General features: G+C 35.8%; 1 protein-coding gene across 1 annotated transcript; it reads left to right on the forward strand.

The window, feature by feature from the left end:
* The first annotated feature begins 2,267 nt into the window (after positions 1-2,267).
* Positions 2,268-27,265, forward strand: LOC137037278 (pituitary tumor-transforming gene 1 protein-interacting protein). Its single transcript, XM_067411135.1, has 7 exons — positions 2,268-2,539; positions 3,324-3,370; positions 4,130-4,238; positions 10,093-10,201; positions 14,848-14,913; positions 17,419-17,465; positions 26,076-27,265. The coding sequence occupies exons 1-7, from the start codon at positions 2,419-2,421 to the stop codon at positions 26,123-26,125; spliced, it is 549 nt and encodes a 182-aa protein (XP_067267236.1). The 5' UTR covers positions 2,268-2,418; the 3' UTR covers positions 26,126-27,265.
* The last annotated feature ends 410 nt before the right edge of the window (positions 27,266-27,675 follow it).

Consider the following 27,675-nt stretch of genomic DNA (forward strand, 5'->3'; position numbering starts at 1 on the left):
GATAACAAGCAGAATGACTGAAGGAAAGAGAAACACATGAAAAAACAGAGGTTTGATTTTATTGAAAATGTTTGGTCACTATTATGGTGATCATTGTTTCATTTAGTTGTTTTTTATGTCAGTTTGTGGTTTTTGTAATGTTGTTTGCTAATTTTACACATTTTAAATGCTTGATTTTTAAGAATTAATTTGATTAATTCTAACTCTTACATGTTGAATTTCATTAATAATATTGCATGTAATCTGCCGCCACAATTTTATTGAGTAGAGTGCATTACTTTTCACAGTGAACTCACCTTGAGGGTTTGTTCAAAGAAGTTGTATCATTCTTGTCTTTCAGGAAGACCAGGTGCAAGAATACATGAATAAATTCCACCATGACTCTCAAGTGGCTACAAGAGTCTTGAGCTACAGAGCCTAGAAACACGACTCGTGCTTCTTGTCCTTTAAAAAGAGAGCAATGAACATTGAATTGCTCCTCCTAAAATGTAGGCTACTATTGCTCTCTCTATATGTGCGTTAAAACCCATGAAAGCTCAAAAAGACCAGGCTGCCCCGGGTGAAAAAATACTATAGTCATTTATAGTAAATACTATATTGTTTTAGAACCATACTATAGTAAATTGTAGTATACTGTATATATTATACTATTTACAACACTTTGTTAATGCATGCTGTAATATTAACTTTAGTGAACTGATCAACTGCAATAAATACTGTAGTATACTTTAGTTTTTACTACAGTAAACTAGTGTATTGTAGTGTAATATACCATAGATAACCTAGTACAGTATTGGGTAACGTAATTTGTTTATATTAATAGAATTATATTACCACAGCCAGATAGAATGACCACAACAAATTAATTCAAATACTTTACTATAGTATGATTCAAAAACACTTTAGTATTTACTTTAAATTACTATAGTATTTTTTCACCTGGGTGAGAAGAGCTCATTTATGAATTTTAGGCCATTTGGTCCATAATTGCTTTTTCTTTTACAACGAGGACAATATTGAAAGATTTGACACAACACTTCTCTCAGTCAGATCCAGGGTCTCTTTTAGTGATTCTGTAAAATATGTCACATTTAAATAAAATTTTAACTCATGTTTTCAAATAAAGTGTGAGCTAAGTTTGACATCATTGAGGTCAAAAGGTTGATTCCTGCAAAAAGTGAGAATAATCATAGTTTTACTACAGCAACCATTGTACAGCAACTTATATTTGTAGTTAAAGGGTTAGTTCACCCAAAAATGTAAATTGTCATTAATTACTCACCCTCATGCTGTTCTACACCCGTAAGACCTTCATTCATCTTCGGAACACAAATTAAGATATTTTTGATGAAATCCGATGGCTCAGTGAGGACTGCATATAGGGAGCAATGACATTTCTTTTCTCAAGATCCATAAATGTACTAAAAACATATTTAAATCAGTTCATGTGAGTTCAGTGGTTCAATATTAATATTATAAAGCGACAAGAATATTTTTGGTGTGCCAAAAAAACCCCAAAATAACGACTTATATAGTGATGGCCGATTTCAAAACACTGCTTCAAGAAGCATCGGAGCGTTATGAATCTTTTGTGTCGAATCTGCTGTTCGGAGCGCCAAAGTCACGTGATTTCACCAGTTTGGCGGTTTGACACGTGATCCGAATCATGATACGCTGATTCATTTATGCTCCGAAACTTCATTAAGCAGTGTTTTGAAATCGGCCATCACTATATAAGTAGTTATTTGGGTTTTTTGGTGCACCAAAAATATTCTCGTCGCTTTATAATATTAATATTGAACCACTGTACTCACATGTACTGATTTAAATAAGTTTTTAGTACATTAATGGATCTTGAGAGAGGAAATGTCATTGCTGGCTATGTAGGCCTCACTGAGTCATCGGATTTCAACTAAAATATCTTAATTTGTGTTCCGAAGATTAACAACGGTTTTACGGGTGTGGAACGGCATGAGGGTGAGTAATAAATGTCAGAATTTTCATTTTAGGGTGAACTAATCCTTTAACCCACAGTAACCACAGTACTGTAACCTATTTGTAGTAAAAACACGGTAATAAAAATAATCATCCATCTTCCAAAAAACATTGTTAAAATTTTACTATAGTAACACCATGGGTGTTTTTCATAATGACTTAAACTGGTGTCTGTAAGTCTATGATAATGATGATGATTATACTTTCGTTTATGGCGTTTTTAAAGGACTTTTATTTTGAAAGCACGAGTGCGTCAGATGGGTTGTTGTGCTTCCGTGTTTGGTCAGTGTCAGTCACTTGATGATTTCAGTTGCGTTTTGAGGAGAGTTTTTGAGATTTCTACCTTGCCGAAAGGACTATTTCAAAGCTAAAAACACAAATTCAACATTGTTCTGTTGTACAAACCTTCAAATCCTTAACAGAATGGATGAATCCCGAGTGTTTGGGTCGATGTTGGTCTTTCTGCTGGTGTGTGTCGCATTCATTGCTTCTGCGACGGCAACAACTACAGCTAAACCTACAACTCCTCCACCTGTTCACAAACGTATGTTTTTACCTGCATATGTCTTACTTTTGATCCTATATCTCTATTCTGCAGTCTGGAAATGCTTGTAATACAATGTAAATGTACAAATATATTTAAATTATATATTATTATTATATTTACGTATGCCTTATAATTAATGTATACATTTTACAATATTTTTTATAATTTATGTCATATATTTAATATAAAATATTTACTATTTTTAATGTCAATGGTGTTAGTCATCAACATAAAAATATTTATGAATAACACATAAGTTACATATTTTGTGAATGGCAATGAAAAAAATGATATCTTTAAGTACCCCCTTTAAAAAAAAATAAATAAATAAAATAAATAAATAAATAAATAAAATAGATAAATAAATATATATATATATATATATATATATATATATATATATATATATATATATATATATATAAATTTGTCAGTTATGTTAGTATTTTATGCCATTTATGATTAGTAATCCAGTATGTGATTTTTATGGAAGCCCATCCACATAAGAAACATAATCATGCTTTTGTGAATCATAATTATTATGACATATCATAATTGTAACACAAAAAGTCAAAATTGGAAATGGGCCTCCATAGATATTCATATCAGTAGTAGCTTTAATAAAGTTAAGCATAGTTTAGTTATGCTTCATGATCTGTCTGTGAGTTTCCAGATCATCTAGGCAGTTTTTTGGCTAAATTTAGCTTTTTAATTTCAGAGTGAAAGTGTTTTATGTCAGTGTTTTGTCTGATATATGTATATATTTTTATTCTCACCCCAGCATGCAACACAATGACTTCCTGTGAGACCTGCCTCACCAATGTTTCGGTAAGATCATATACGGCTCATTTTAATTTTTCATTCATTTTTCTTCACTACTATCTGAATTTTTAAAAAATCAACACTGTAATTTAGGGAAGTAATTGAATAAATGGTATATCAAGACTAATCTGCTCAGACACTCCAATTTTATTAATTATAACTGGATTATTTACAAAAAGACATGGAAATCAGCAGGATGTTCCGAAAGTTACTCATTGCTAAATTAGGGAGAAATTAATTTAAATATTTTAACATTCTTTGAAATGTTGATATTATTATCAAACTGATTTGTGTCATGAATATTTTAAAGAGACTCAAACCAACTAACACAGCAAAACATGCAATTCATCAAATGATTTATTTACTATTTTTGATATACACACACACACACATATATATATATACATATGCACTACTCTAATCATCTTCTTACCATTATTTTTTTGTAGTAAAACTGGTAATAAAAATTATAGTCAAAACAGTTTTACTAAAGTAGCACCATGATTTGGTGGTGTCTGTACTATTATGATAGTTATATGATAATTAGACTTTAATTTCATCTTTTGAAATGTTGATATTTTCAGAATGATTTGTGCCATTTGATCGATTAGGATGAATGTTTCAGTGAGACACAAACCAACTAACAGCACAAAAAATGCACAATTCATCAAATGCAATAATGATAATGTTTGTGCTGCTGTGTTTCACTTTCTGAAGAATGATGCCTTTAATAATAATAATTATATTAGCTGTTTTTGCCAACAGTGTTTGTGGTGCCAGACCAACAGCAGCTGCACAGATTATCCCGTGTCGTATGTGATTCCGCCGGCGTCGGTGTGTAAACTCTCTCAGGCCCGCTGGGGCGTTTGCTGGGGTGAGTTAGATATTTGTTCACATTATATTATGTAACACATGCTAATAGCTTTAAGATACACAATAGACATGATGATTTACAGCCAGCTGCTGAGATGATGGAAGTAATACTTTCACATTCGTGAAGTGAGATTTGCATTCAGGGCTGAAAGTCCCTCAGTTCAACTTCCTTTAAATGACAGGGGAAAGATAGCAGTTGTTTTATAAAATCACGGCACTATTTACCAGTCCTGATGATATTAAATAAATTAACTTATGCAGATCTCTAGAATACTTGATTCTGATTGGTCAGTCAGTGGTTAAATAATACTGAATAATGACTTTCATCCAGGTTAACATGGTATAAGTGAGTGCTCATCTGTTTCCTACCACTGGTATTTTAGTGTTATTCATGTACTATTATAGTTAAATATTAATACTAAATATTAACAATATTTCTATATTTAAATGCATTTTTATTTCTATTTATTTATTTTATTTATAATTCAGTTTTAGTACTTCAACTTCAACTTATTAAAGTTTTTTTTTTTTTAAGGCAACATTTCTAATTTTCATTTAGGTTTCATTTCATTTTAATTATTAGTAATTTTGTTATGTGGTTTTGTCATTATTTTTTAACAAAATATTTTTATATTTAAATGTATTCTTATTTTAGTTAATAATTTTAGTACTACATCTTAAATGTATTTAATTTAGTTGCCAAGACAACATTTCTAATTTTTGTTTAGTTTAGGTTTTCCATTTAATATTTATTTTATTTTATTTTATTTTATTTTATTTTATTTTATTTTATTTTATTATTTTATGGGAGTGAAAAAATATATATATTTTTTTTTTGTGTGAAAACTTTGTGATCGTCCGAGAAACTTTATTCTTTGCAAAATGTTTGTGTTCTTTGCGAGTGAACGGAAAGTTTCTCAGGGGAATGCAAAACGTTTTTTGATTGAACGGAAAGTTTCTCAGGGGAACACAAAACATTTTGCGAGCAAACGCAAAGTTTCTCAGGGGAACGCAAAACTTTTTGCAAGCAAACGCAAAGTTTCTCAGGTGAACGCAAAACGTTTTTTGATTGAACGGAAAGTTTCTCAGGGGAACGCAAAACTTTTTGCAAGCAAACGCAAAGTTTCTCAGGTGAACGCAAAACGTTTTTTGATTGAACGGAAAGTTTCTCAGGGGAACACAAAACATTTTGCGAGCAAACGCAAAGTTTCTCAGGGGAACGCAAAACTTTTTGCAAGCAAACGCAAAGTTTCTCAGGTGAACGCAAAACGTTTTTTGATTGAACGGAAAGTTTCTCAGGGGAACACAAAACATTTTGCGAGCAAACGCAAAGTTTCTCAGGTGAACGCAAAACGTTTTTTGATTGAACGGAAAGTTTCTCAGGGGAACACAAAACTTTTTGCAAGCATACGCAAAGTTTCTCAGGTGAACGCAAAACATTTTTTGAGCAAACGCAAAGTTTCTCAGGGGAACGCAAAACATTTTTTGATCGAACGCAAAGTTTCTCAGGGGAACGCAAAACATTTTGCGAGCAAACGCAAAGTTTCTCAGGTGAACGCAAAACGTTTTTTGATTGAACGGAAAGTTTCTCAGGGGAACACAAAACATTTTGCGAGCAAACGCAAAGTTTCTCAGGTGAACGCAAAACGTTTTTTGATTGAACGGAAAGTTTCTCAGGGGAACGCAAAACTTTTTGCAAGCAAACGCAAAGTTTCTCAGGTGAACGCAAAACGTTTTTTGATTGAACGGAAAGTTTCTCAGGGGAACACAAAACATTTTGCGAGCAAACGCAAAGTTTCTCAGGGGAACGCAAAACTTTTTGCAAGCAAACGCAAAGTTTCTCAGGTGAACGCAAAACGTTTTTTGATTGAACGGAAAGTTTCTCAGGGGAACACAAAACATTTTGCGAGCAAACGCAAAGTTTCTCAGGGGAACGCAAAACTTTTTGCAAGCAAACGCAAAGTTTCTCAGGCGAACGCAAAACATTTTTTGATCAAACGCAAAGTTTCTCAGGGGAACGCAAAACATTTTTTGATCGAACGGAAAGTTTCTCAGGGGAACGCAAAACATTTTTTGATCAAACGCAAAGTTTCTCAGGGGAACGCAAAACATTTTTTGATCGAACGGAAAGTTTCTCAGGGGAACGCAAAACATTTTTTGATCAAACGCAAAGTTTCTCAGGGGAACGCAAAACATTTTTTGATCAAACGCAAAGTTTCTCAGGGGAACGCAAAACATTTTTTGATCAAACGCAAAGTTTCTCAGGGGAACGCAAAACATTTTTTGATTGAACGGAAAGTTTCTCAGGGGAACGCAAAACATTTTTTCATCGAGCGGAAAGTTTCTCAGGGGAACGCAAAACATTTTTTGATCGAACGGAAAGTTTCTCAGGGGAACGCAAAACATTTTTTGATCGAACGGAAAGTTTCTCAGGGGAACGCAAAACATTTTTTGATCGAACGGAAAGTTTCTCAGGGGAACGCAAAACATTTTTTCATCGAGCGGAAAGTTTCTCAGGGGAACGCAAAACATTTTTTGATCAAACGCAAAGTTTCTCAGGGGAACGCAAACATTTTGAAAGCAAACGCAAAGTTTCTCAGGCGAAGGCAAACATTTTTTGATCAAACGCAAAGTTTCTCAGGGGAACGCAAAACATTTTTTGATCAAACGCAAAGTTTCTCAGGGGAACGCAAACATTTTGAAAGCAAACGCAAAGTTTCTCAGGCGAAGGCAAACATTTTTTGATCAAACGCAAAGTTTCTCAGGGGAACGCAAAACATTTTTTGATCAAACGCAAAGTTTCTCAGGGGAACGCAAAACATTTTTTGATTGAACGGAAAGTTTCTCAGGGGAACGCAAAACATTTTTTGATCAAACGCAAAGTTTCTCAGGGGAACGCAAAACATTTTTTGATTGAACGGAAAGTTTCTCAGGGGAACGCAAAACATTTTGAAAGCAAACGCAAAGTTTCTCAGGCGAACGCAAACATTTTTTGATCGAACGGAAAGTTTCTCAGGGGAATGCAAAACATTTTGCAAGCAAACGCAGTTTCTCGGGAACGCAAATCATTTTTTGATCGAACGGAAAGTTTCTCAGGGGAACACAACATTTTTTGATCAAACACAAAGTTTCTCAGGCGAACGCAAAACATTTTTTGATTGAACGGAAAGTTTCTCAGGGGAACGCAAAACATTTTTTGATCAAACGCAAAGTTTCTCAGGGGAACGCAAAACATTTTTTGATCAAACGCAAAGTTTCTCAGGGGAACGCAAAACATTTTTTGATCAAACGCAAAGTTTCTCAGGGGAACGCAAAACATTTTTTGATTGAACGGAAAGTTTCTCAGGGGAACGCAAAACATTTTGAAAGCAAACGCAAAGTTTCTCAGGCGAACGCAAACATTTTTTGATCGAACGGAAAGTTTCTCAGGGGAATGCAAAACATTTTGCAAGCAAACGCAGTTTCTCGGGAACGCAAATCATTTTTTGATCGAACGGAAAGTTTCTCAGGGGAACACAACATTTTTTGATCAAACACAAAGTTTCTCAGGCGAACGCAAAACATTTTTTGATTGAACGGAAAGTTTCTCAGGGGAATGCAAAACTTTTTGCAATCGAACGCAAAGTTTCTCAGGGGAACGCAAAACTTTTTGCAATCGAACGCAAAGTTTCTCAGGGGAACGCAAAACATTTTTTGATCGAATGGAAAGTTTCTCAGGGGAATGCAAAAAATTTTTTGATCAAACGCAAAGTTTCTCAGGGGAACGCAAAACATTTTTTGATCAAACGCAAAGTTTCTCAGGGGAACGCAAAACATTTTTTGATTGAACGGAAAGTTTCTCAGGGGAACGCAAAACATTTTGAAAGCAAACGCAAAGTTTCTCAGGTGAACGCAAAACATTTTTTGATCGAACGGAAAGTTTCTCAGGGGAACACAACATTTTTTGATCAAACACAAAGTTTCTCAGGCGAACGCAAAACATTTTTTGATTGAACGGAAAGTTTCTCAGGGGAATGCAAAACTTTTTGCAATCGAACGCAAAGTTTCTCAGGGGAACGCAAAACTTTTTGCAATCGAACGCAAAGTTTCTCAGGGGAACGCAAAACATTTTTTGATCGAATGGAAAGTTTCTCAGGGGAACGCAAAACATTTTTTGATCAAACGCAAAGTTTCTCAGGGGAACGCAAAACATTTTTTGATTGAACGGAAAGTTTCTCAGGGGAACGCAAAACATTTTGAAAGCAAACGCAAAGTTTCTCAGGTGAACGCAAAACATTTTTTGATCGAACGCAAAGTTTCTCAGGGGAACGCAAAACATTTTGAAAGCAAACGCAAAGTTTCTCAGGCGAACGCAAACATTTTTTGATCGAACGCAAAGTTTCTCAGGGGAACGCAAAACATTTTTTGATTGAACGAAAAGTTTCTCAGGGGAACGCAAAACATTTTGAAAGCAAACGCAAAGTTTCTCAGGCGAACGCAAACATTTTTTGATCGAACGGAAAGTTTCTCAGGGGAATGCAAAACATTTTGCAAGCAAACGCAGTTTCTCGGGAACGCAAATCATTTTTTGATCGAACGGAAAGTTTCTCAGGGGAACACAACATTTTTTGATCAAACACAAAGTTTCTCAGGCGAACGCAAAACATTTTTTGATTGAACGGAAAGTTTCTCAGGGGAATGCAAAACTTTTTGCAATCGAACGCAAAGTTTCTCAGGGGAACGCAAAACTTTTTGCAATCGAACGCAAAGTTTCTCAGGGGAACGCAAAACATTTTTTGATCGAATGGAAAGTTTCTCAGGGGAATGCAAAAAATGTTTTGATCGAACGGAAAGTTTCTCAGGGGAATGCAAAAATTTTTTTGATCGAATGGAAAGTTTGTCAGGGGAACAAAACATTTTTTGATCGAATGGAAAGTTTCTCAGGGGAATGCAAAAAATGTTTTGATCGAACGGAAAGTTTCTCAGGGGAACAAAACATTTTGTGATCGAACGCAAAGTTTCTCAGGGGAACACAAAACATTTTTTGATCGAACGCAAAGTTTCTTAGGGGAATGCAAAACATTTAGCAAGCAAACGCAAAGTTTCTCGGGGGAACGCGAGAGAACGCAAAAGCATTGACAAATAATTTTTCCTCCCATTTCATATTTTTTTCCTTCACAATGTCCCTTTAGGGGCTCTGTAGTTATGTATCTCTGCATCCTCTATGAGTATAGATAATAAATAATTTAAACTCAAATCAATATTTACCTGTACTTTATTGATTTATTTGGTAAATAGTCATGTAATAAGTGTGATAATGTACATTCAGACTGTCATTATCACAAAAAATAAACCCCTTCAGAGTGATAAAATTCCTGATGTTGATTTTTATTTAGTGACTCTGAGCGGCTTAGTTTTCTTAGTTTCTCACTTCTACAATGAAAGTTTCTCTGACTGCCATGTAGCAGCTCTTAAAGTCAGTTTCAGTTTCTTTATCATTCAGACACACTCTTAACCTTGTGGATCTACAGTGAATAACCTAAAATGTCACTGATAATGTTGAATTGAATGTGAAATCAAATTGGATGAGAACAGAATTTCCAGGTCATATTTCATCCCAAAATAAAAAGGAAGAAGTAGTTGTGTAAATTACATCATTTGTGGGTGAACTGTTGCTTTAATTTCTATGTGATGATTCACATTGCTCATGCTCACATGATAACAATAAAAACAATTGCAGAACTCTTCAATCATGAGAATGTTCCTGTCCCTTGCACTATCAGTAAATGTCCAGCAGGTGTCAGTAGTGACCAACACACTGTGCTCTGTTGTTGAACTTCAGTGTTGTGATTTATAGTTGTTTTGTGTTGTTCCAGTGAACTTTGAGGCTCTGATCATCGCTATGGCCGTGGTGTCCGGTGTTCTGCTGCTGGCCATTGCTGTGTGCTGCTGCTGCTGCTGCTGTAAACGCAGACGCTCATCCAGGTGACACAATCTACACAAACAGATTTAACCTACCCACCCTTACCAGATACAGGTTAAACACTCATGAGTTAACATAGATGCCTTTATACAGTCATCCATATCAGCACCAGTGCCTCTTTTCTTTAAATAGTCATATTCACACGATCAGGTTTCACTTCCACTTCAGAGCTGTAATGTGTTCTGTGTTAAAATATTAACCCTGTAAAGCCTGACATATAGAATTTTTTTAAATGGAACATTTTATTGACACAAGACATGCCCAAACTGAGCAAAAATATGCAATTTGGTGCAGATGCTGATATTCATATAACCAAAAACATTAAATTCTGATAGCTTGTAATGTAAATCATTGAGACCAATAAGATGATATTTAAATGCTTAGTATTATGATCAAAGCTCTGTATTTTATACTGTGGTGTGCAAAACATATAATGCAATGCAATATAATGATGACTGAGAGATGAACAAAATCTAAAAAAAAAAGCCTGATGGATCGTAAATTTGAACATGATTTTTCTAATGGGTAATCAAGTAAACCTAAGATTCTTTAGTATTCACATTGAAATATTGCTAACAATATAAAAGTTATTCTTACATTTAGAATAATATAAGAACTGACATTTTTCCCAAAGAAATGATTTTTAAAGAAGCCAGTATTTGTATTTGACAGGTTGTAAAGGGCATGTCTGTGTGTCAGTCAGTCAATCATATGATTTCATTTGGCAAGCCGTCCATTTGCTCACCATCTTCATGTCAATCACACGTCTCATGTGATGCAAACGCAGACGTGCATTACTTAAAGAAACAGTGAGCACTTCCTATATCTCTTATTAACGCTTATTCAGCTCCATCCGCTCTTGATTAAACATCTGGCATGATTGTGGAATGTAATGCTTTGTGGTATTTAGACTGACTGGTCTCTTTAAACACTAAGACTTCTTGTTTTATAGAAAGACTGCAGATCATAGTTTCATTTTTTGTTCTCTTTCTGAGTAAATTATGTTTTATTGTGGTTTATCATCGAAGGGGAATTCATGTGGCTGGAGTTTCTTTATTTCTTTGTTTCAGTGATGATGTAAAGATATTTGTTTTGAAGCTCCAGTGCTGATTCTCAGCTGAATTACTGTGAATGTCAGATTCTAGTTGTAGTTGTACATGTTCTTCGTCTCGGGAATGGTTTTTCCAGTGGCGATGTTCATACAGCCAGAACTGTTCTGATTTTAAATGCAAGTAGACAACGTTTTTATTTAGTAAGACTTGTTTAATAAGATCTTACCCCAAGTCTCAGCTGCTGACATGGCATTAAAATCTCTACTTCCTACCTAACATTATGCAGCCAAAATGAATCCATGTGCAGTTTTGGTGTTGATAACAGTAAAATACTTGATCACAACATGAATTCACCTCTTTGAATGTGAGGTCTATAATAAATAGATATAATAGTTATAATAAATAAGCTGAGAAAATTTCCAGCTTTGTAAATTTGTAATTACAGTAATTTAGACATGACATGAATGTGTTGTGTGTGTTATTATAGTATTGTTGATATGCTACTATAATATTTTGTAATGTTTTAAATTAGCTTTTATTTTTATGTTTTCAGCTTTGCTTTTAAGTTGAAGTTTTAGTAATTTTATCATGCATTTTTGTCTTTTTCATTAGATTTAAAATGTTTCTATTTAGATTTTATTTTAATTTAGTTTTAGGAATTTTTGTGCATTTAGATGCAAAGGTGATATTTAGTTTACGTTTTTTTTCTAGTATTTATATTTTATGTAATTTTAGTATTATTTGTTGCAGCAATATAATAGTATATTAATATACTATTATAATATTTAGTCATGTTTTGATTTGAATTGGCTTTTATTTTTATGTTTGCTAGTTTGCTTTCAATTTTGTTTTGCTTTGTTTCCCCAAAAAATTTGTTAGTATGTCAACTTAATTTTTTATTTTTATTTCATTTGTTTTTACTCTATGATATTTATTTTAATTAATGAAAATGTTTGGTGCATAAAAACCCTTTACCGTGGTAAGATCAGTGTAACACGCGGCCCTCGACTGGTTTATTGCTTTTGAAATGCCGGCATCAGAAGAATGAAACAAGACACTAATATTCAATAATCGAGACATTTATTTATAATAGTAATTAGAATTAATAATTTGTCTGCCATAAAATATTGTTCATAAGTATAACTTCAACTCTTATGCTTGTCAAACAACAATAATAACTCTTTGAATTAGTATATAATGTGTTTATTTGCATTTTACAGCAGCTTTAAATCAACCTTTATTTATATAGTGCTTTATGCAATAGGAAAATAGGACAGGAAAATAAAGTTTCAATGATGCAAACAGAATTCTACTAGAATTCAGAACTCTACTGTAAAGCAGCTCTTAAAAGACAATAGCAAACAGTCATTATTCAGCTGAAATCAGTTCAGTGTTGATTCATTTTGTTTCAATAAAGTACATCAATTATGAAATGAGATCTTTTCGTCTATACAGCAGTTCTGCAGAAAACAGTGATGTCATTGTCCAGCTCAGTTCAGTTCTCATCCAATAGTGTCAGTGCAGTCAAATCAGTAATATTGCTGAAGATTAAGTGTCCCCACCTAAGCAAGCCAGAGGCGACAGTTGCAAGGAGCCCACACTCCATCAGGTGACAGAACTGGAGAAAAAAAAAAAACCCTTTTCATTCGGTGGGCCAATTCTCCTCTGGCCAGTGAACAAACACTGTGTGATTATGATTCAGGCTGCATCACAAGTCAGAATCGGATTGTGGATCGGTAGCATTCAAACTATTTCATCCAGTTCCTTCTGCTTGAAGATCGGATTCATCAGGCTGGTATGGCGATGAAGCTGATCATAGGGTCTGTGCAGAGGAGCTGAAGTGCCGATGGCTGTCGTGTCGACGAGGTCTTCACAGGGGATTGTTCTAGTAGACACGGTCTCTGCTGACATTCAGGGCTGCGATGAAACCATGTCTAGGTGCAGGTCCACCATCTGATCTGGATACTACCCGGATCCGGCTGACTACGGTAACTTCGGGATATGGATGAGATGGACAGACTAATATTAGAGTAGATGCCATTCTTACGATGTAACAAGTGTAGGAAGTGTTCCCGGTTCCGGTTGGCCTAATTTATGCAGCCTAGCAATCCTTTAATGGATTTGAATGTGTTGTGTATGGCAGGTTAAAGAGATGTGTGGTTTTTTTAGTCTAGATTTAAACTTACAGAGAGTGTCTGCTTCCCAAACACGGCTAGGAAGACTGTTCCAGAGTTTGGGTGCTAAATAAGAAAAGGATCTACTGCCTGCGGTTGATTTTGATATTCTAGGCATTATCAACTGGCCAGAGTTTTGAGATTGCAATAGATTAGAAACAAAGGACTGTTAAGAGCTCACTTGAGTACTGAGGAGCAAAACCATTTAGTGCTTTGTAAGTAATCTTTAAAGGTGCCATCAAACGTTTTTTTACAAGATGTAATCTAATTCTAGGTGTCCCCTGAATGTGTCTCTGAAGTTTCAGCTCAAAATACCCTATAGATTTTTTTTAATTAATTTTTTAACTGCCTATTTTGAGGCATCATTAAATATGCGCCGATTCAGGCTGCGGCCCCTTTAATTGCTCGCGCTCTCCGCCCCCTCCCGAGCTCTATCATTGCATAAACAAAGTTCACACAGCTAATATAACCCTCAAAATGGATCTTTACAAAGTGTTTGTCATGCAGCACGTGTAATCGCATTAGTATGGTATTTATTTGGATGTTTACATTTGATTCTGAATGAGTTTGAGGCAATAAATAATGACAGTCTTGTCTCCGTGAATACAGTAAGAAACTATGGTAACTTTAACCACATTTAACAGTACATTAGCAACATGCTAACGAAACATTTAGAAAGACAATTTACAAATATCACTAAAAATATCATGATATCATGGATCATGTCAGTTATTATCGCTCCATCTGCCATTTTTCGCTATTGTTCTTGCTTTCTTATCTAGTCTGATGATTCAGCTGTGCACAGATCCAGACGTTAATACTGGCTGTCCTTGTCTAATGCCTTGAACATGAGCTGGCATATGCAAATATTGGGGGCGTACATATTAATGATCCCGACTGTTACGTAACAGTCGGTGTTATGTTGACATTCGCCTGTTCTTCGGAGGTCGCTTAAACAAATGAGATTTATAGAAGGAGGAAACAATGGAGTTTGAGACTCACTGTATGTCATTTCCATGTACTGAACTCTTGTTATTCAACTATGCCAAGGTAAATTCAATGTTCAATTCGATGGCACCTTTAAATGCTCATCCAATCACAAATGAGAATCATAACAATGCATTTCATAAAATATGTTAACGTCTGTTCAAGCTGGTCTCGTTGTGATTGTAAAACTGTCTGCAGGTGAATTTGTGATTAAATAAGCTTCATTGGTCAACAACATGTCCAGGTTATATTTCACCCCAACCTATTTATAAGAAACATTGTGATTAGTTTGCATTGCAACATTATTTTCATACAAAGTATTAAGTATTAATACTTATACATTTAAGTATTATTTTTTGTTTTTTAGGTGTAATATTTAATGTTAGTCTCTATTAAATTAAATGAAAATTGTGATTTGTGTTGGTTTATTTTCAGTTTCGACCGTGATGATGAGCAGTTTGCCCGGAGAAGAGAAGAGATCAGACAGCGAGCAGATGAGCGGTAAGTAAATCTCACGCCTCAGATCAGGCAGGCACCTGTTGATCTGAAGCGGATTTGGTCACATAATGTATGTGTGGCTCAATCGGTTCATTACGTGTGTTGTGTGTAAATATGTCTGGAAGGTCTTTCAGCAGCTGTGCTGCACTAACAAGGTCACTTCTGTGTCAGACACTCGAGGGGGAGCAGAAATCTCCTTTTGAACTCAAGAGCTCAGATTAACCAAGATCAGATACCTCTGCAGGGTCTCGACAGATTGTGTGTGATGCATCTGATGTACGAATGTGCTTTTGTTTGGTACTTTTTGTCCACCACATCAGCAATGTTTCTCTAGTATGTATTGTGTAGAATGATTATTGCAAACAGTAGCACAGGGCATTCTGGGAGTCTTATAGATTGTTGTGGTATGTCCCTTGAACGTATACTGTATGTATTTGGAGTAAATTGGAGTGCTTTTTGTATTTTTTTTTTTTAAAGAAGAATTGAAAATTTTTTGCATATTTTCAGTGTTAATTCACAATGTTGCCTGCCATAAAGGTACTATAAACATATATTTCTCTTTGAATATTTTTTGCACAAATATATGTTGCATTGTGTAAGTAGAATGAGTTGTTTCATGTTGATTTTAAATTGAGGAGGAAAAAAAAGTTTGCGGTCAGTAAGTTTTTATTTTATTTTATTTTTATTTGAAGAAATTTGAACTTTTATTCAGTTAGGGATGCATTCAATTGATCAAAAGTGACAGTAAAAACATTTATAATTTCAATAAAAATGCTGTTCTTTTAAACTTGAATCCTGAAAAATTACGGGTTTCATTGATAATAGTAAGAAATGTTTCTTGAGTTGTACATCAGCATATTAGAATGATTTCTGAAGGATCATGTGACACTGAAGACTGGAGTAATGATGCTGAAAATTCAGCTTTGATCACAGGAATATATTTCATTTTAAAATTTATTCAAATAGAAAACAGTTATTTTACATTGCAATAATATTTCACAATTTTACTGTATTTTTGATCAAAGAAAAGCAGCCTTGGTGAGCATGAGAGACTTATTTAAAATAAATTTAAAAAAAAATCATACTGACCACAAACTTTTGAATGGTAGTGTGACTTTGTCTTTTGATGAAGATCCTTTTAGTTTTTATTCGCTCTTGACCTAAGCATTTGGCATTCCAGTTTAATGTGGAAATCTGATCTGATTGTGTTCTCTCTGTTGATACACACATGTTAAACAGCAACCGGTGGAGTCATTGTTGTGGTGCTTTGTGCAGGATTGTGGAAGCAGCAACAGATGGCTAACAGCTCCAGTGATTGTTCCACAGATCAGCTGCTCATAAAGCTCCAACTGATTTATACGGCACTTTTGTGCAGATATAAAGCGACCACGGGTTCGTATGGAGACCAGGCTCCAGCTCGGCCCATCTTCTTTATGGAGTGTAGAGGGAATGAATGATGTAGAGGGAGCGAGTGGTGTCGTTCAGTATGTCACACACCCATAAAACACTGCTGCTCATATTTACGATGCCCCACCACGAGCCTGTGAAGGAATGGATGTGTTTAAACAAAGACGTGAACTCGGCGTGAATCATATACTGCGGCCCATGTGCTGCTCTTTAGGACTTGCCGTGGTTTTTTTTAACATTTTCAGTTCTGCAATTTTTGCTGCTGAAGTCAAATCCAGGTTATGAGTTTAATTTGTTTTTCTTGTGCAAACTATTTCAGGTTTTTATATTGGACAGTGGTGACCAACACAGTATCAGAAATAAATGCAATACATGCACAGCTATGAACATTACATAGTCTGGATAATTTCAGTTTTGGATTATCTCCTGCATTTCAAGAATTCATGCCCTTGACCACACAAAACACATTGTATTCAGTACAAGCAATGCTTTACATTGTGTTATTTTGTGCATGGTTACATAACCTCTCCACATTGACAATAGTCTAATTTAAAATCATGGAATCAAAATTGCATCTTTATTCATTTATGGAATGTTTATTATAAATGATTTATGCCTGCACATTATTTTTTTAATTTGTGTGCCTCGTAATCTTTAATCAAAATCACTTCCCCTCCCTCTTGCATGACATCTCTTCTCTTCTCTTATCTGATGATGTGTTTACTGGCATGAGGGCAGGGCAACCTGTCACTCAAATGAGATCAACCAATAGCAAACCACAAGCATCCAATCAATTCCCCATGGAGAAAATCAAGTCCCGCCCAACATTTGTTCTTGTGTGAGAAGCCGTTTCACTTCGGACATATGTCACAATAAGCAAGAAAAGACGATTGCAACTTCATTTTATGCTGACTTTAACTAGTTTCTACCAAGTCATAGACTAAATACAGTTCAAAACGAGTCAAATGATGCAAATGACAATTAATTTTGTTGGATTTCATAAAAATTCAGTATTTAATTCAGTAGAAGTTGGAAAAATCTGTATAACCTAGATCAGTCTGTCAAAACCACTTACTAATCTCTGGTTACTGTCTATTGCAGGAGGGCCGAGAGGAAGACGAAGCATGATGAAATCCGCAAGAAGTATGGTGAGTCACATCAGTCCTGTACTTCTGATATTCACAGTCTACTCATTATGAATCTTTACTGCCTTTTTCAAAAATAGTAGAACCATGAAAACTATGAAACTATGTTTTTTTTCCATATTTATTTTCGCAAACATTGAACGTAAGATTAACGTTAATCTAATTACGAGTCTTCTCCACTAGATGTCACCCTCTTATTTTCCTTGTGCGATGTCACCAAGAAGCGAGAGGCGAACCTGTCATTCATTCATTCAGTGCTTAAATGGCGGTTTCAGGTGTTTTGTCGACGTTGATGTCACCTTCACATAAAATTTAATCGAGAATCGATCTGGAACATCTGAATCGATACCCAGCCCTACAGTTTACATTTATCAAGTAGAAGCCTTTAGTGCCAAAGGTTTTTAAGATCATGAGAAACAAATTCAGTCAGTTTGTCCAAACTTGATATGACCTGTCCGGTCATATAGTCGTACAGACACACTTTACTGAGCGTGAGCAGACGGTCAGCAGAGGTTGTGGCTCGTGTGTTTGTTCACACGCTAATGCATTCGGGCCGTTGGTGTGGAAGAATTTACTGCAGATAATTGCACCAATAATTGTGGGTGAGATTCAGATTGATCTGCTGCACTGACGCAACTAGAAAGTGCTCAATTCTGAAACAACTTCTTAGTGTTGTTATTGGGTTAACGTAGCTAATGCATCTTCAGCTGTTAATTCTTGGCATAATGTCGTATTATATGGAGTTGTTTTCATACAGGTCATCATGTCAGCTCTGGTCGTCTTTATTGATCTGATTCATTGTGTGGGTCTCAGTAATGCTTGATTCAGCAGATGCCGTTTTTCAAACGATTGACTCATGATCAATGTTTATGTGGCTGAATGTAATGCTGCGCCTCAGCAGAGGTTGTAATGCTAAAAGTGACTGATTGCCAAATAGCAGTAGGATAGTGGTACTAATTTCTCTGTATAAAACATAATTATTTTACTCATTACTTATGAATTGGGTACCTGGTGAATTAAAGGTAAAGTTCACCCAAAAACGAAAATTATCCCATGATTTACTCACCCTCAAGCCTGAGTAGAGTAACCTCTGACCCGATGCATGACGTAATGCAGAAGTGCAGAGTATAGAGCAAAACAAAACACAAATTAGAAGTCTAAAAATTTTAAAGAGAAATATCAGAGGATTTCTACAGAAGAGAAGAGGAGCTTGAGTTTGTTGCCCAGCCGTATTTGTTTGAACCGCGAGAGCCGTCTAAGCTTACGATACTCCTATATCCTGCATCGCATCAGGGTTTCTCATTTGGCAAGTCGACTAGCCCAGTATGCGTACGCAAAGAGTATAGAACCCAAGAGGCATCACTTCGATACTTTTTTGCTTACAACCACTAGATTTTGGCCGCCATTATGGGTTGAAAGTACTAACTGGAGCATAGAATCCTTCACATCTTACGCAACCAAAATTAGCGAATTTCACTGCCAAATCAGAAATGCAATAGAACAATTTTTTTTTAAATTAAGTCACCAGTACATTGTATGGCTCCTACAGTAAATGTTGTATTGTCTTATATATGTTTTATTACCAGTTCAATCCAACCATTCAACCATCTTTGGTAACATAGTTAGCCTACTTTGAGTATTTCCATTTTATGGAGCTTTACACATTTATTAATAGTAAATTAATAATTCATAAATTTCAAATCATTGGGCCCTATAATACACCCGACGCAAGGCGCAGCGCAAGTGTGTTTGCTAGTTTGCGTCCAGCGCCGTTCGCGTTTTCCCGTTCAGCGCCACGTCCTTAAATTAGTAAATGCATTTGCGCCAGTTAGTGCGCCCATGGGCGTGCTGGTCTAAAAAAGAGGTGTGTTCAGGCGCATTGCTATTTTAAGGAGCTGAAAATAGACTGCTCCATAGACCAACTCAAACCTGGTCTAAAGTCTAAAGTCAATGGCGCAATATTTTTTTGTTAGAGCGCGTTGGTAGAAACTGCGCCTCTAGGCGCGTCCACAGTGCGCGTTGACTTTGCTTATTACACACAGGGATGCGCATCACACAAACATGCCAAATATTAAAAACAAAAGGATTACAGTGTAAAAGAATATTATTGTGTAGGCTACATAAATATAAAAATGTAATGATGAATAGTCATTGCGTGAATTAGAATTAGGCTACCTATTTTCAATTCAGCCTATTACCTCTTTAAAATGATGAACTAAATTGGCTAATTAATTGAACAATCGTGCCAATACACACAACTATATATATTAACTGACTCATCGCGCGGAGCTATTTGAAAGCCTGCATTTGCCAGCCCGCATTAACTTTGCGCACGAGCAGATCGGTTTCTTCCCTTGAAAAGCGTTCAGCTTTTCCGCCATGTAAATAGCAATCCGCCATGGCGCGAGCGCATTTCGCTCTTAAAGGGAATGGGAGATGATACTCTGATTGGTTTATTGAACGTTATGCCCTTTACTCATTAAGAGAGTAGGGACAACCCATTTAAAAAATGCGCACCGGCGCATGGACCGTTTTTTCCGTCGTTAAAATAGCAAAAGTGGATTTGGACACGCCCTGAGTGCACCTGCGCCGTGCGCTTCACACTTTGCATTTAGATCGTTAAAATAGGGCCCATCATGTTTGCAGCGAACAATATATTTCAGACCTAGTGGAGTAATAGTAATAATATCTAGGTCTGAATTGAAATAGCTATATTTTATGTTTTAATGGATCACGCTACAAACATAATGATCTTATAATACATGATGCATTGCTGTGACCGTTATCGCATAATTCCCACTTTCGCTTTAACGGACATTAGACAACACTGCAAAATCAAGCTGTTATATTCATATGGTCCAACATTCCCAATTTTTCTGATGCATGTCCCTAATTTAATTTCATATGTTGGTAATTATTCAGTGTTTATATGCCTTTTAACCAAAACTGACATGGGTTTCTAGAGAGCAAAGGTTTTGTGGAGAAAAAAAAGTGGAAGAAATACATAATAAACCGTTAAAAAATTAAATGATCTCTAGTCTAGTGTTTGTACGATATTCTGTGTTGTCATCATTCAGGTTTTTGCTAATTTCAGCTTTAATGTACTTTTTTTTTTAACAACGCAGCTGATATTCCCATTGAAATCTATTGGACTGCCACGTGGTTTTCACCCCAAAATGGCGGAAACGCAGGGCTGCTGCAGGGCGCTGGTGTTTCAATTGAACATTCTATTGAGTGTCGCTTCTTGTTAGTGTATATTCTTTGGCATACGGTTGTCTGGTGGAAGCTAGTTATTTTACTTTAGAAATATGTATATCTTTCTTACAAAAACCCATTGCTTCGCTTCAGAAAGCCTTTATTAACCCCCTGGAGCTGTATGGATTATATTTATGATGGATGGATGCATTTATTTTGGATTTCAAAATACGCCCTCATTTACTACCATTATAAAGCTTGGAAGAGCCAGGATATTTTTTAGGTATTTCTCTGATTGTGTTCGTCTGAAGGAAGACAGTCATATACACCTAGAATGGCTTGAGGGTGAATAAACCATGGGATAATTTTCATTTTTGGGTGAACTAACCCTTTAAGGACCACTTTTACCAGATGGACATGGACACCAACCTGTCCTTCCAGTTCATTATTTAAGATCAATTATCTGTGCAACGCAGAAAATGGCACATGCATATTACATCAGATTGCGTTTACTGAAAGAGTTCTAAATGAAATTGCTCAGAAAATGCTAAAAATGTATCTAGTCTTAAGGCAAGACACTACAGGCAAAAATTTGCACTGGTCAGTTTTGGGCTATTTTGCTTCCATAACATTCTTCTTTTAGACTAGTAGAAAAAAACAACCCAAATACACTTTAAATGTTTATTTTATTGCACTTGATCTATTTGCATCTGTAGATTTCGATGACAATACCTATCTTTAAAGGCAATGAATTTTTTACCTGCACTGAGTCAGAAATCACCACTTCAGCAGCTTTACACCAAACTTTACAGTTTTATTCCTATCTATATTCTGAAGGTTTGTTCATACATCATTCGCTTGATTTATATAACATTTTATTCCTAAAAACATGGTGAAAATGTATTTGTTTTTTGGCTGTTGACAGTATTTTCTGATTTATGAAGTGATAAAAAGAGATATCCAACAGCCCCTCTGTAAGAACCTTTAACAACAACAAAAATAAAATATGAATTTTGAACCAGACTTTATTCAATGTTTAGATTTCTGTTGTGGAAATTAGTGCATATAATGCCTAATTTGTGCACTAAAGCATACCATTTAAAAAAAACTTATAATCCAAACCAATGGGGAAAGTATGGTGATATCTATTAATGACATTTTTTTACCCTATTCACCTGTAGTGTCTTGCCGTAGAAAGTTTAAAAGTGCAGATGCAAAAAAAACTCCATGAGGGATTTGAGAAGAGAAATGCATTTCTCAAGAATTTCTTCTTTTGTTTTCCACCTTTTTGGTTCCTAATAAAAACCTAGCTGGCTGGTTGACTCATGCTTGATTAACTCTGTGCTAATTAGCACTGGTGGAGAGCCGAGAAGAGCCATAATTTATGTGGTGGCAAAGCCCCGGGTCCCATCCCAGCGCTGCAGAGGAAAGAGGTGAAATGTAAATGTATTTGGCGCCTCCGATCGCAGCTCCTGCGGTGCGTGAGAGCGAGAGAAACCGAGGACGAGGTCACTAGATCCGCAGCGTTCAGAGCGAGACGGAGGGCAGGAGGATGAAATACGCACGACCTTGAGAGAAGCTGAAGGAAGCTGGAAGAACGATGAAAATGACCTGAATAAGAGGAAACGGCAGAGTGCTTTTCTTTCAGAAGAAATCATGTAAAACTACATGAGGAAAAAACTACTATTCTATTTCACAATGCCCCAGTTATGCTTTCTCTGAGTGTGTAATATAGCTGTGAATGTGAAAGGTCTTCTAAGTTTCAAAGCTTAATAAATGGAGTTATTTTCTCCCAGATGAAAGAACCGATTTTGAACTGATACTGAGTCATCATTAATTCCAGTCTTAGTTCCTGCCCAAAAATTTGCATAATGCCAATGTCTTCAGCCCTCAAACACTGTAGCTGTAACTGAGGACTGGAAGAGTTTGGTTTGTGTTGTCGACATGTCGAGAAGACGTTACGAAAGCAAATCCACCTTGCATGCACTTCCAAAGGATGAGATTGATATGGTAAAACCGACACCATCTTTACTGTTTGTATCACTGTGTATCAAGTCCTGAGGAAGACACAGAGCTGAAGTCCATATATGGTAATGGGCGTTTCCTTTGCTGACACACACTGTAAGCGGTAGACCAATCATAACAGACATAATCAGAGCAGAGTAGGCTCTCAGAAAACCGTTTCAGACACTGAGACAAGAGGTGATGATGCAATGTATATTATGAGAAAATGAAAGTGTTTTTGACTTTGGATGCAAGCAAACCTATTATAGGAGACTTTTTAATATAGCATAATGGGGCATTTTCAAAGCGAGGTCCAAATGGCAACAAACAGCCTGCAGATGCATTCGTGTGACTGCAGTGCATCTGTTTGACATTCTCAGTGAGTTGGTGAAGATGGTGTTCAAAGTAAAGAGAAGATCAAAGGATGTGAGTGCGCTCAGAGAGCTCATGACAAGATCCTCTCTTCATTCCGCCTCCGACCGCTGGAGCTTCGGCGTGTTCTCGCTGCACCACCGGCTCCTCATCTGCACACGCTCAAGCGCGGTCAATAACGTGCAGAATAGCTGCCGAGTGGTTAGATGTGACCGGATCAAATCCAGTGTTGTGCTTTCCGAAGCTTCTCTCTTGGATTTTATAAAGCAGTTTGTAGAAGATTTATGTCTCATGATTTTATTCAAGGTTTCATATTCTACAACTGTGCAGCAGTTTTGTGTTAACACTTTACAATAAGGTTTAATTTGTTAACATTAGTTAATGTATTAACTAACATGAACTAACAGAGAGTAATATATTTTTATATCACATTTAATAAACTACTGTTAACAAATACAACTTTCAATTTTAAAAATGTATTAGTAAATGTTGAAAAATGAACATTAGTAAGGGCGATCATTAATTTGGAGTCTTCTGAATATTAGAGTTTGTCTACATTGTTTCAAGGTTACATTTCATCTTTATGCATAATGTAATTTTATATTTATTTCTTTTGATTTTGTTGGCCGTTTTTGTGAGATTCACCCAATGAATCAAACTTTGATTGCAGAAATTGAATATTGCCTGAGACTTTGATCTCAGAAACTGTAACTGTTTCCAGACCCTGCTGCAAACTAAAAATCATTTTTGCAGACTTTGCTTATTCAGTACAAAGTAAAAGTCATTGATGTCACTGTCTGAGTGTGTGGTGATGCTGCTCTATTATGACTGATGGTTTCTGGGCCGCGTCCTCATTGGCTCTGCTGTGTGCTTGTGTGTCCTGTGGTGAAGTGTACTGGCTGTGTGTATGTGTGTGTTTGTGTGTGTGTGTGTGTATGGACGACATGACAGCATGATGGATGGAGGCCTCCTTTGTGTTTCTCCTGCTCTCAGCAGTCTGTACATCAGGGAAAGGGTGTCTCTGACCCTGCTGCTCACACACATGGACACACACTAGCGTCTGCCCTCGAAAGGACGTTCGATGTGAGATTCTGCCCGTGTATCACACTCTTAATGCAACTGCACAGCAACATGGTTCAAAACAAACACTCACCGAATGAGAGTAGAAATTGAATTTGGCCAATTATATTGTAACTTTTTTTTGTTTGTATGTTTTAAGGCAAGACACTACAGGTGAAACCATTTTTTCATACACTTAGTCAGTTTTGAGATTTTATGCTATTTTGCTTACATAACATGTTTTCCTTCAGGCTAATGGAAAGAAAATATGCTATATAGTAATTTAAGTGTATTTTATTGCACTTTACCCATTTGCATTTGTAGATTTCAGTGACAATACATGTCTTTAAAGGTGGTGAGTTTTCTCCTGCACTGAGTCAGAAATCTATGGAAGCTTTTTTATTTAGTTTCTGCCACTAAGTATAAAATAAGAAGAAGTAATTGCAACTTTTTATCTCTCAATTCTGACTTTTTTTTTCTCTCAGATGCGAGATATAAACTTGCAATTTTGAGATATAAACTTGAAATATATATAAATATAAAGTCCAATTCCGAGGAGATTTCTCAGACTCAGACGTTTTTATCTCGCAATTCTGACTTTAAGTCGCAAATTGCGACTTTATATCACACAATTCTGACTTTAACTCGCAATTGTGAGTTTATATCACACAATTCTGACTTTAACTCGCAATTGTGAGTTTATATCACACAATTCTGACTTTTTACTCGCAATTGTGACTCTATATCACACAATTCTGACTTTTTACTCGCAATTGTGACTTTATATCACACAATTCTGACTTTTTACTCGCAATTGTGACTTTATATCACACAATTCTGACTTTATATAGAAAAAAAAGTCAGAATTGCAAGCGAAAAAGTTGCAATTGTACCTTTTTTTTTTTTTTTAATTTTTTATTCATTGCAGAAAAAAGCTTCCAACTTCAGCAGCATTACATACACTCAACTTTACTGTTTTATTCATATCTATATTCTCAAGGGGTTTATAGAGGGTTTCTTCATATATCTTTCACATGATTTATATAACATTTTATACTTATTTATTAATTTATTTATTTTTTTAATGTGGTACAGTATTTTCTGATTTATGGAGAGATAAAAAGATAAAAACTCTACTATGTCAACAAAAAAAAAATAATCTGGCTTTATTATAAATTTCTATTCTAGAAATGCATGCAAACAATTAGATAATACATAATTCGCATATATAAACATACCATTTCATTACAAACCAAATGGACTGTGATTAATTGACTGAGAAATGTATGGTGATGTCTGCTCATTACACAACTAGTGTCTTCTCTTAAAATAAATTTTGAGATTAAAGTGACTCTATTAAGCGATTTAAATTAAATGCATGCAAACCGTATTCTTATTTTTTTAAATAAAAATATTAAATTCCGTTTCATGGCTGGTAAGAAACATTTCTGGCTGTTTTGGACCCTGTATGTCACGTGTCAGAGGTGAGCGTCACCCGTGTCAGATCCGCTGTTCTCAGCGGTGCTCATGTGCGAATCGACTCAAGGTTACGGATGAACTGCGGTCGTCTGCTTAAAACGCGTCACGTCCTCCAAAAACCTGCTGCAGCTCCTAACCATCAGGGAGGTGAAAGTTGAGTGGCTTTTCCTCTCCCATCTGCGCTTGTGCAAACAAACTCAGAGCAACGTGTGTAAGTAGAATAGATCACTGTGAAATTTATTTCTGCTGCTTCTACAAAAAAATTGGCACCAGGAACTTATGACAGCTTCAGTCCCCTGGAGCAACAGAGGGTTAAAGGAAAAGTTCACTCAAAATAAAAACACAACTGACAGAGAATATGATGTGGTTATGAATAGGAACTGGTTCTTGATTCCCACATGTGATCGTTTTGCTTAATGCTCCTCTATTTGCAAGTCAATTTGGGTAAAAGTATCTGCTAAATTCATGAATGTAAATGTTAATATCTCTTGTCTTTCTTTCTAGGTCTCATCCCAGACTCCGACCACCCATACAGCAAGTTCGAGAACGAGTAAAACCAAGAGATTGGACGTCCAGCAGCAGCAGCAACACTGGAATCGCTTCATCCGATGCTTTGCTTTGCTCTTTTGAGAAACGTCAAATCACTTTAGGTTAGATGAAGCTGGACAGCTGCCGAAACTGAGATTAACCTTGTCAACCCTTCCATTGGTTAGTTATTTCACTCTATCTGCTCTGATTTGACACCTGCTAAATTCGGAATCACATACTCGTATACTACTCTTACTACTTTTACCATGTCTTTCTATGGCAGAAATAGTAAGAGCAGTATACTAGTATGCAGTTCCGAATTCAGCAGCTGTTTCTTTTTTCATTATTACTATAAACATGACAAAATCACATTTTAATTGCTTTAGAAGCAACTGATGGAAATGGCCAAAATGGAGTGAAATTATTTTGTTTCTTTGTTTTCTTATAGAGAGTTTAAGGACAAGTTCACCAAAAATAGAAAAACTGTCATGATTTACTCACCCTTGCGTCATCCAAACCTGTATCTCTTTGATGCTCAATTTACAAGAATCTTCATGCAGCTCTTTTCTGCAAAACAAAATGATAAGAATGATTAGAAGGACAATAAATATGCTATAAAGGTAGTCCAAATGATGTGTATGCTATTTTTATATTGCTGCTGAATTCGGAACAGCATACTAGCATACTACTCTTACTATTTCTGTCATAGAAAAACATGGTAAACGTAATGAGTAGTATACTAGTATGCAGTTCCAAATTCAGTGCAAGTCTTCTGAAGTCATATGATACTTGCTGTGCATTAGTTTTATTCACTGAAAATTCACAGAAGGCCATTTGTCTTTCCACATATTCAAACTTAAGAGCTTTACTGGTGGAAGAGATAAGTGAACTTAAACTTAGTCTTTTGTTTTGCACAAAGAATCAAATTAATTTAGAAGACTTAAAATATAGTGCATACGTCATATATATATATATACTGTTATGATGCTTTCTTTTTGTCACTATGATCTATTCTGCATGGCAGTAAATAATGACAGAGTTTTCACTACTCCACTTCTTGATTCAGTTGTGATCAATTAGGAAGCGTCTTTTTAAATCACTCTGTGAATGACTTAGTTTGTATTTATACTGTGTGTTCTTATTAAAACATGTTCTAATAAAAACAAGTTTGTTCTTTTAAAGGGGTCCTTGATTATGATTTCACTTTTCTAACTTTAGTTAGTGTGTAATGTTGCTGTTTGAGCATAAACAACATCTTCAGAGTTACAACGCTCAAAGTTCAATGCAAAGGGAGAAATTTTCTTTTACAGAAATCGCTTTTTAAGGACTACAACAACAACTAGTCCCTCTACAACAAGCTTCTTCCTGGGTTGGTGACATCACTAACCTTAAATTTACATAAACCCCGCCCACAAGAACACGCAACAAAAGGGGTGAGGCCATGTTGGGCTGCTTTAGAGAAGAGGAAGAGTTGTTGTTTTACGCTGGACTGCTTCACAAACGAGGATCAATTCAACGCTGGATTTGCACAAAAGATGAACATGACGGCACATGCTAGTGGATGAGTTGAATCAAC

This window comes from Chanodichthys erythropterus, chromosome 2 (assembly GCF_024489055.1).
Source record: "Chanodichthys erythropterus isolate Z2021 chromosome 2, ASM2448905v1, whole genome shotgun sequence".
Taxonomy (NCBI): Eukaryota; Metazoa; Chordata; class Actinopteri; order Cypriniformes; family Xenocyprididae; genus Chanodichthys; species Chanodichthys erythropterus.

Coding starts and splice junctions, on each gene's coding strand:
- LOC137037278 (XM_067411135.1), top strand. CDS start 2,419: ATGGATGAATCCCGAGTGTTTGGGTCGATGTTGGTCTTTCTGCTGGTG. Junction 2,540..3,323: donor TCCTCCACCTGTTCACAAAC/GTATGTTTTTAC, acceptor TTCTCACCCCAG/CATGCAACACAATGACTTCC. Junction 17,466..26,075: donor TGAAATCCGCAAGAAGTATG/GTGAGTCACATC, acceptor CTTTCTTTCTAG/GTCTCATCCCAGACTCCGAC.